Source organism: Adiantum capillus-veneris, chromosome 18 (assembly GCF_014529385.1).
Source record: "Adiantum capillus-veneris isolate H3 chromosome 18, ASM1452938v2, whole genome shotgun sequence".
In the NCBI taxonomy this organism is placed as follows: domain Eukaryota; kingdom Viridiplantae; phylum Streptophyta; class Polypodiopsida; order Polypodiales; family Pteridaceae; genus Adiantum; species Adiantum capillus-veneris.
Window position 1 is genome coordinate 58,449,618 of NC_140948.1, and position 10,832 is coordinate 58,460,449.

Consider the following 10,832-nt stretch of genomic DNA (forward strand, 5'->3'; position numbering starts at 1 on the left):
CGCAACAGCAATCTGTTCTAACAATGACACAAACCTATAGGAGGTTATTGGCAACAGTGCGGCCCAAAAATGCTTATTTTACTCTTCCAAATTCGCACACTGTTTAGCATTCAGCTCATGCCCTTCTGTCATCACATCCACTACATAAGTGTTTGTAAGCCATGTAGGTGCAAAAAGCTGTTTGAATTGGACCCACGTTGTTGGGGCTTGACCTTGATTTGACCTTGATTCAACAATGCGGTCCACCATTGAAGTGCATTCCCTTTAAAAAAAGTGGCAGCCTTGCGTATCTTCGAAGACTGTGAAGTTTCCTCCAGCATAAGCTGCATCAAACTGTTGTATGAAGGTCAAAGCCTTCAGTTGATCCCCAGTTCCCCTAAAAGTCTCAAAATTCACTTCTTGCCCACCTTCCTTGTAATCCTTAGGTTGACTCAAAGGAGTCACATTGTCATAAACAAGTGCCCACAAAAGTGGTGCTCCACGATTGTCCATTCTAGCACTCACATCACCTGTTTTATTTGTTATATCTGCATTTTGGGCATATGGCTGCGGAAAACCAGCCTTACTAAATTGTGTTCCAGGCACTCGAAATTGGCCATAGGCACCCCGAAAACCTGGTTGGACACCCATACATAGGGTTAACCATGCCTGTTTGCATTGTCCCAAACACATTCCCTAGCATATAACCTGTGGAAGGTCCAGCCATAGCTTGAATCACTGAACCACCTCCAAAATAACATGGATATGAAGTAGGTAACGGGAGGGTCACGCATAGCCTATTCATTACTCCCTTGACCATTCACAAACAATTCCTGTCCAGCTAAAGCAAATTGCTTGGGATTAATGGACACTGCTAGTTGCTCAACCACATGAGCTTTCCCTCGAGCATCACAAGTCCTCTGTGCATTGGAAATCTCCTTTTCCTGCAATGGCTCAGTCATACTCCTTGTCGGAGCCTAAAAACCCTGTATCGGAACCTATAAATCCTGTGTAGGAGCCTGCAAAAACTCCTGCGTGTTAGCCAACTCCTGCATGCTAGCCAACTGCTGAAACATTTCCATGCAACTACACAATTGAGCTCTAAACGACCTGTCCTCTTGTTGAAGAGTTGAAGGAACTTTCTATGTGCCGCGTGAGGAAGATCCCTCTTCAAGTACTTGGTCTCTCTTCTTTGCCATAACGACAAGCTCTATGTTGCTCGCACCCACAACAATCCACGCTGCACTTTTTGAAGAAAAAGTGACTATCCCGTCGATGGAACCATATAACCAACCGGCTTGTACACAGTAGAGGGCGGTACTATTTCAATTACCTTTTAACTTTACACACAGCACTGTGAAGAAAAGAGAACACAGATGCATCCAGCGACTAGAATGTCACAGCGCACACGAGACTAACACCGTATAGGCCACTAACACCGTGTAGGCCCCAGAGACTGGCGCCCCTTTCGGTATTTCTTTCTTCAATTGAAAGTAGACAATCCAAACACTCAGATCAAACTCTCACAAAGCTGTCCAAACCTGGTGAGGGCAACCTCATTTCGGTAACATAACGACGACAGAACCCCTACAGGTCAAAAGTACATGTCTAGGACGCATTCCCTCGCAATTTAGAAGCTTTTTGGAGAGCAGTAATAGAAATTCAACATGCTGTAATTCCCTGTTTTGCCACTGCCAGGGGCTTTGGTCCCTGTTTTGCCACTGCCAGATGCCCAAAGCCTTGTCTAAGCATCCGAAAGCCTTCTCGAGGCTCCCTTGGTGTTCTCTTGCATTGCAAGTGCGAAACCGTAAACCTGCAAAAACCCACAGCAGGATGTAATTCTCTGTTTTGGATCCTTTTTAGCAGAACGAACACGTCCACGCGTGTCCCAAGGGCTCCAGCACGCAATGGGACAGTTCCCTTGTAAACTGGACGAGTTTTCAACACGAGAAAACTCTCCAAATTCGCAATCTTTCGCGATGGAACTATGCATACTTGTGGAGGATTAGCAATTAGCTAATCCGGTTCCTATTCAGAAGACCCTTGCCTTGGCAAACGTGCATAAAACCCTCATAACTATACAGTCATCTGAGAAGCCCAACTAGTGCCCAACTAGTGGGGCATTACCATAGGTGCAAAGGGGAGAGAGAGAGATGCACGAGAGCAAATCATCGCGCTACATGAGACAAAGGAGAAGGCAAGCTTTCCATTAAAGCTGTGAACTTACACCCACTCACACACACACTGTTAGTCACAGTGAAGTTCAAATCAGCCTCAACCCTCATTTGGACGCCCCCTCTAGCTGAGGTGTCCTGCGGGTTGCTTTCCTGCTGCCAAGTGTCCAGTTTGCCCCTTTGGTTTAATTCCCTAGTTCCCACCAACTTATAAAGTTGTGACTTGCCGAGTGGCCCAAGTTCCATCTAGCGCACACAAGCTTCCATACTCATTAGAATTCAGTGCTAACTGGCCCGCCCAATCCCAGACTGACAGACCTAGACTCCCAACATGAGAAACGTGTTCGGCCGCAATCGTTTCACACTGGCCATGCAATGTCCACTTACACCTTTTCAAGGGTTCCGGGGAAAACAAGTATAAAAGAAAATAAATAAAAGTATGTAGTACATATTTAAAGAAGGCAATAGGAAAAATACACCTACTGGTGGCACCTGCCACGTCATCTATCCATACAACCTATCCACGTCATCAATTTGTGACTGTGTGTGTGCGTGAGTGTGAGTAAAGCAAGGTTTTGTTTGCTTCTATGTTTGGTTTCCATCATACTCGATTGGCTTGCTTTCGGTTTTGTTTGTGTGTGCATGGGTGAAGTTTGTCTTCAAAGTACGTTTTGGTTTGTTTTTTGTTGTTTATTTTGTTCTTTTCTTTCTTTCTTTTCTTACTTTCTTTTTATTTCTTTGCTTCCGCTTCTAATATTTTGGTTGTCGTAGGTTCTTGGTTGTTGGCTTGCTACTCTGTGCTCTACACCTTCTACCAAGATTCTTTCACCTGGTGGTTGTCTTTAAAGCCTTCTTCAATATCTTCTTGGAGTTCCATTCGAGCTTGGCCACCTACAACAAGTGGATTAGTCTCTATATTGGCTGGCAGCTCCTTGCCAACTCCAAGGTGGCGCTTTGCTATTCACCTTGTTACCTCCTCCTGCAGTCCCTTGGTGATGTCAACCCTTTCTTCTCCCTCATCTTCGTCATCGACTGCCTTCTCCCTTCTATTTATCCTTTGGCTTTTGCTATTAGATTATACCAGTTGGTGGGCGTATTGTTAAAGTTCAGGCATCTCTCTAAATTCGTCCAGTCCATCCCAGTATCTCCCACGGACAGGTGTTGGGGAGTGAGGGTTGTTTTGTGGTTGTGCCCGGCCAATGTGAGGTTGTTTTCTCATGTGAGGATATATCTAGCCCATGTTTGGCCTTGGGTTTTGGCTTGGTTCCATGGCCATGTAGGCTCCAATACCCCTAGGGCATTTTTCCTCGCTTTCCTTGGGACTCTATGGGCCAATAGACCCCACTTCCTCTACTTTTCCTATTTTACGGTATTTTTGCTCCCAAATTCTTCGAAGTTCAGGTGTTAGGGAGACAGGGCTGTCTTCCAAGAATGTAGACAAGGAATGATGATATAAGGACCATTATTTGCAGGTTTAGCAAACATACCCATTTTATGCCATGGTATGCCACAATCAATTGTCACTGATTGTTATCCTCCCATGACAAGCTTGTTTTGGAGAGGCTTGTTTGAAAACATGGGCACAATACTTAAGTTTTCATTCTCATTACATCCACAAACTGATGGACAGTAACAAGAAGCCAATTCTAATGTCTTAGACCTACTCAAATGCTATGAGTCAGACAATTAAGGGCAAGTGGGAACAATATTTACCTTTGCTTGAGTATGCATATAACACTACAGTGCATTCGTAGGCACCCTTCGAAATTGTTGAGGGTGGCAAAAAGGTTCCTCTCATTTTGCACACAAAAGATAAGATTTTTGAAGCAAATCGATTTGTATAAAATATGGATGAAATGTATTAAAAAAATTAAGCTTGCCTTGGAGAAGACTCGGGCAAAGCAAAAAAGGATTGTTGATCCTCACCGGGTGATTGGGTTTCTATTGCGATTTCAAAAGGAAAGACTAAAGAAGATGAAGGGCAAGGAAAGGTTGTTTCCAAAGCTCAGTATGCGCTACTATGAACCTTTTCAAGTAATTGACAAGATCCTCACCTGGTGATTGGGTTTCTATTGCGATTTCAAAAGGAAAGTCTAAAGAAGATGAAGGGCAAGGAAAGGTTGTTTCCAAAGCTCAGTATGCGCTACTATGAACCTTTTCAAGTAATTGACAAGATCTGCAATTGGCACAAAGTAAAGAATGGCAGCCATGGAGCGCGAGCGTGAGCGCGAGCAATTGCGCTTGGAGGCCAAAGAATTTGATCGCAAAGACACAGAAAGAAAAACAGAATTGGATCGCAAGAACGTTGTTCATTCTTCCTCTCTCATTTCTCATGTGCAGGCAAAGATTGAAGAGGTTCGGGAAAAGGAGACTCTCTTAGTCTCTTCTTCTCCCAAGCATGACACACAAGATTTGCATGATGATTTGAATGACAAGCATGATGATTTGCAAGATGATCAAGATGTGATTTCTCACAAGCATGATGATTTGCATGATGATCAAGATGTGATTTCTCACGAGCATGATGGTTTACATGAAGATGATGTGATTGTTCACAAGAATGATGGTTTAGTTGATACTTTCTCTAGTGAAGCTAACCTCATTGCAGATTCGATCAATCACGAAGAACCGATCTTGGCTCTCGAGCCTAGGTCCAAAGAACCCCCTTAGGAAGAACCCCCTCAAAAAGAACCCCCTCAGGAAGGACCGGTCTTGGCTCTCAAGCGTAGGTCCAGAGAACTCTCACAGGAAGTATTATGTGTTCGAATGATTAGTCAATAGGCATTGTTCGAGTGTTTCGTTCGTGATCGTTTCCTGTATTTTAGTCAGCGTGTTTATGTGATCCCTTTTCATAGGCATAACATATTGTACGTTGAGCACGTTTCACTCATGAATGAGCACGGATGTATGCGGATTGTTCATGAAAAGGTGAAAAGTATGCATTCAAGGAAGTCACATTCCCCGTCTCTTCCTTGGCACTAAACAGTCGTAGAAAGAGCACAAGAAAGTATGAGCACCAAGCATCGGCATTTCCATTGTGTTTTGCCACAGTTGATTGATATAGATCAGAAAGACAAGATTCGATCTCATTGTTTGCGTGTGTGTGGTGAACGATTTGGCACTCCGTCTATTTGTTCATCTACATTGCATGCACAGTCCTTGAGGAAGACGAGATTTTTTCCAATCACTTTATAAGGAATAAGTATGTTCATGGTTTTGTGTTGGAAATGGTTTCAGGAATTTTCAGCCATGGAGATTCTTGAAGAAGGAAGAAGCATGACTCTAGACGAAGTTGAAGCATTGAAGGAACCACAGAAGACTGTGTCGCTTTCGGCGCGGCCCCAAGAAGCAAGCGTTGTAGACCTTTATGAAGTTCAAGTATCGCATGATCCACGCGTCAGAGTCGGCCGACGAAGAGTCCCTTCCAGGATTCCAGACCCCGTTGGTGATCTCCCTCGACGCCATACAGTTCGGTACCAATACCTCACTTTGAAAAGGAGGGGATGTCACCTGACACATCCAACCCTATGTGTCCGTGGACAAGCTACAGCATGACCAAGGTTCAATTCCGTCAAGTCGGTCTAGAATAGGAAGTGATCTGGCACTTGTGTGAGTATTCGCAAACCGTGCATGACCAGTCACTTAGATTAGATGCATATCCTCCGATTGCACACAACATGATCATCAACATTCCCATCAGAATCCATCAGGGGAATTTTCCACTGCATTAAACCTATTTTCCCTATTTTTGACATTTTTCACTTATTATTTTTAAGTGACTTTTGTCGGAACTAGCTGGGGCAATTTTGCTAAGATAATATATAAGCAAACCAAAGTTAGCACTTTCTGGTAAAAGAGGCAGCAGGAACTCAGTTCGACAGACACCTTCTCAGCAGGACCCCAGCAAGCCTAGCATTTTTGCATCTGCAAGAAGGTCTAGCGTTTTGCACCCAGATCAACCAGTGTTTTTGCATTTGTTAGCAGCCTGGCGACAGCAGAAGACAGATCAGCCCTAGCGTTAGCAGTTTGCACCAGCAGATCAGCAACGTTTTTGCAGATCAAGACAAATCAGCCCTAGCGTTTTTGCATCAGCCTAACCCCTCAGCGTTTTTGCAAACCTTCGCGACGGAATCAGCCCTAGACTCAACCTTTTCAGTTTTCAGCAGTTAGAACCCCCAGAACAAGTCCCGAACCTTGCAGATCTCACTTTCCCGTAGTAGTTCCTCGCCACACGGTGGGATCCATCGAAGTTTGCACTTTCAGCCCGGAAAACGCAGATTTCAGCATATACGTTTTCAGCGCGTCGTCGTCGCATTGTCGTCATCGACATAGAGTCAGAATTCAGTAGATAAAGATTTGCAGATTTCAGCCATTAGCATTTTCAGATTTCAGCCAGTCTCGTCATCGTCCTCATCATCGTCAACATCGTCGGCAAGTCCAAAGCATTGTAGAGAGTTGTGCAATCAATAGTAGACCGCTCTCGCCATAGAGAGTGGGGCCTTCGAAGGAGGGTTTGACAACATTCTGGTGTCGTATGCTTCTCTCTCTATCTCTCAGTCTCAGCACCTTCATTCACAATGTTCACCACTTTGTTTGTGTCCATTGCACTCTCTCACTAAAGGAACGGAAGGCTCTCCCTTCCGTAAGTAAAAGGAACCCTTGAGCGCAATTCGGAGCACTCATCTTGAGCAAAGTTCAACATTCATTCCGCTGCACCTTACAACCACATCCCCACTAACGTCTTCAGTGCCCAATAGTGGGTATAGAACTAGGTACTAACATATACTCCCAAACACAACACGCACACATGAGCATACATCAACACAAAATTAAACGTACTAAGTTTCTATCGTGACTCCGGAGATCAAGGGCAGACTCGGTCATAATGAAGCCTAGCACTAAAGAAGTTTTAAATCAAAAAAGTTAGCACAAAAATGAGGTAGTTGATAGGGCATACGCACCACAAAAGATAAAAAGAATTAGCACAACTCAACTTGTTGTAACTGTCACAAAATGATGACGTTGCAACAGTGCCCACACACACACACAGCAAATGTGCTGACGTGGCAGATTGTACGAAAACATTGCCACGTGGTAGAGTCTACTGGCTGTGTAAGTTGCCTTGCTTGCTGTGACATTGGTGGAGCCATAGTTACCCGGAACGGAAACAAGAGGGTCCGGAACGGGACGGGAACAAGGAGGAGGAGGGGGGGACGGAACGGGAACGGGACCGGAACAGTCGACTAAAGTAAGGTATGAATTACCTCCATTCAGCTTAGTCCCAAATCAACTCCTAAACAGCCCCAAAACTACCCTCAAACTGGCCCAAATATGTCCCCCAAACAACCCCAAATGCCTACTTTTGCCCGTTCTCGACCAACGTTCCTCCATTCCGCCCCGTTCTAGAACACCATTCCGGTTTCAGGAACGAGAGTCGTCCGGAACGCCATTTCGAAACGTTTGGGTTGTGTTCCACCCATTCCCTGTTACACTGGGTGGAGCTTGCAAAAACTCAATAAACCTAGAGTTTAGCATCAATCAAGTGAACACATTCACAGCTACAACCAACTGTGTCCTAAACGCATCTCGTCTGGTTGCCCACTCATAAACCCTAAACCTTGTGAAGCATTCACTTCAACAAAAAGTAAAACAGTGAAGGTCGTGAACTCTCGCCAACCTTGAACACTAGAGGGGTAGCTTGTCTATCCTGTGAAGAGGAACCCTCTTCCCTGTCATTCGTTTTGTCAGCCATAGTGTAATTCCAAGTTCCTATGCTTGTCTTCGCCGAAAACCAACCAAGGCGGCGGTAGCCTTAACCTTCACCCGATCATTACACTATTAACTTTACTTGAACTTTACGACACAAACGAACTTCACGAATTAACTTGAGACTTGAATTCAACACAACAAACCACGGCTTGGCAGCTAGAGTGCTCCCAAGCAGACAATGACACCACGTTGGCCCCAAAGATTGGCGCCCCTTTCGGTATTTCTTTATTCAATTAAAACTTTGGAGAAAACTGTAAATTCCTACGTGAGTGCTCTCCCACTATTATTGGGCTAAAAATGGCCTATTCTAGCCCAATTCGGCAGCATAACCGCAATCAGAGGCTTCACAAGCAAAATCCCCATGACATAGGTGATTTCCCGCTTCCATTGCGACAAGTTACTGATTTTCTCTATTTTCGGCCCATGGACATCATACATGGGGCTGATCTAAGAGAAAACCGGAGAGTACACCTTTCCGGTGTGTAGAATTGGAAGGGAAGGTTCTCTATGCAGAGTTCCCTTCCAAGGAGTTGCTTTTCAAGTTTCGAGCCTTCACATGTGATACCTTTCATGTTTAGATGGTTTGATCTATGAGAGTTTATTTTGCAGGTGTTCTCCCTTCACATGCGGAAGTAGGAGCAAAGGAAGGCAAACGCCTCTGCACGAGAAAAGCCCTCTGAGGGAACAAAGCCAAACCAACCCAAAGGGACTCTAAGATTGGGAGTAGATCCACAAATTTGAGAGTTGTAGACTCTCGAGTTTGGATCAGGGAGTAGAGATTCTCGAGGAGAGACTTCATGCCCAAGACAGAAGGGTAGATGCTAAGATTGCTACCCGGGAGGACTCTCGATATAAATTCAGGATAAGGATGCCATGCCATTAGACTAGACAACGCATTGGCTCTCCGGGATTTTGAGTAAGAAACGTTTTGCTTGAGACATTACGAAAGCAAAGGCTCCCAAGTTCCATCAAGTCAGAGATCTATAACAGAACGTGGGAATACATCTAGTTAATGTACTTGTATGATGACTTCTCCCCATTGCTTAAGATACTCTTTAAGAGGAAGGGGGGGAGGGGGGGGGGGGGGGGGGGGGGGGGGGGGGGGGGGGGGGGGGGGCAACCAACCCCATCTTTTGGTCCCAGTACTTTGTCGATCTTCTCTCTATCTCAATTGGCTTCAGTATTAAGTGATAGTCTATTTATCAGAGTATATTTGAAATTGTTGTGCGCTCCTGTTTGTGACAAGGACGTATTCCCCTTCTTGAGCAGAGATGGCCATATCTTATGGAGGAGCTTTAGTGAGCCTCGGGCATCGCCTCCTAGTGAGGATCAACAACTAGGGTGCACATATGCAGAGAGCTTGTATCGTGTGCCGCATCACCCATACCACACCGACAAGAGCCCCAACCTACCACAACTGGCTTCTTCACCCCATCGGTGGTAAAGGTAGCTATCCATATATTGAAGTACGGTCAAGCATCAGATCAAATAGGCCTACACGATGAGCACCTTATTTATGTAGTTCATCACTCGGCCCCTTCTTCCTTACCTGTTCAACAGAGCATTGGCTAAGGGTTTACATATTGAGTGAATAATGATGCAGACCATTGCACCGATTCACAAAGCAGGGGATATGCTCGATCTTGTGAAAGAAAGGTACACCTTTACATACTTTAAAAGGTCAAGCTCTGGATAGCTTAGCTTGCCAAAACAACGTTCTGAGTTGTAATCATATTTCATCCGTTTCAATGAACTCACCGAAATCAGGTGCCATAAGCGCCATAAACAAACCTCAACTCTAAGAGTTAAAAAACATCCACAAAATCACCCTTTATAGGGTGCATGCTTAGGCTACATAGAACTACCGAGTTCTTTAAACCTCTTGGAACTCACACTTCCCTGGTAGAACATTTCAAAGTAACTTAAAGCATTACAAAGCGGAGCTTAAGTGAATCACGCAGCACACAACCATTAAAATACACTCGCTTCCCAGGTAGTAGTTTCATGTCTATGCCAGACAGATCCACAATCACCCAACTGGATCTGGCAAAAAACAGCTACCTTGGAATCAAACATACAGAGATCAAAGGAAACTGGCACTGTTTGCTTTCGTCAATGCATTGTGTAACAGGAATGAAAACTTTGGAAAATTGAGTGGAAAACGTGCCTGTAGAGAGAATCTCCGTCGCCAGGACTGCTTTGACACAGAGCGAAGAAGCAGGAAGAGTAAATAAACCAAAGGAAGCAACGCTTTCCCATCATCGCCGTGCTTTTCAAACTAACACCGATCGATCTCACAGCGTATGTCAGCGAGCTCGTGCCGAGCACAGCTATGGCGACCTCTGCGCCATAAAGCAGTGAAGAATTTTATGAGGATTGTAGCAAAGGATAAACACATCGTAAATACTCACATATAGAGGAGAGAGAGAGAGAGAGAGAGAGAGAGAGAGAGACTAGTCTTATAGAAATTTGTTAATGGTATATTGAAGTTTAGACAAATGGAAAAATTAACTTGGAGTACTCACTTGGTCATCGAGTAGGCATATCATCCTAGTGTGCAACTTATTTTGTCAAGCTATAGGAAAACCATGTGAGGAGTTAATCTTTTCGTCGTGCAATGAGGAAATGAAAACAAACTATAGACCATAAATAGTGCATGCCATACCCAAGTATGGTGGAGAGTCAACATTGTGTCTCCTCATAAATTATAAGGAACGAAAGTCTTACCATGCCCCGAGTCTAGTTGTGCAATCCAAGCAAAACACATAGACATGGAGATTTGAATGCAAATGATGAACCTTTACGACTTGTTGAAATAGAGTTTTGTAAGTCGATTTGTAGATGCTCCCGAGTGTCGTTGTCAATTTGCTCAAGTTCTCATGGACTGCACTAACTAGCTCATATTTCAGC

At 44.5% G+C, this 10,832-nt stretch overlaps 1 protein-coding gene across 1 annotated transcript in view; it reads right to left on the reverse strand.

Annotated features, from left to right (window-relative positions):
• LOC147435724 (uncharacterized) overlaps positions 1 to 10,307 on the reverse strand; it is a 46,174-nt gene extending 35,867 nt beyond the window's left edge. Inside the window, exon 1 of the mRNA XM_086488704.1 lies at positions 10,090 to 10,307. Coding sequence (XP_086344830.1) covers positions 10,090 to 10,184 — 95 coding nt within the window. The 5' untranslated portion in view covers positions 10,185 to 10,307. The remainder of the gene's footprint in view (positions 1 to 10,089) is intronic.
• Positions 10,308 to 10,832: the final 525 nt, after the last annotated feature.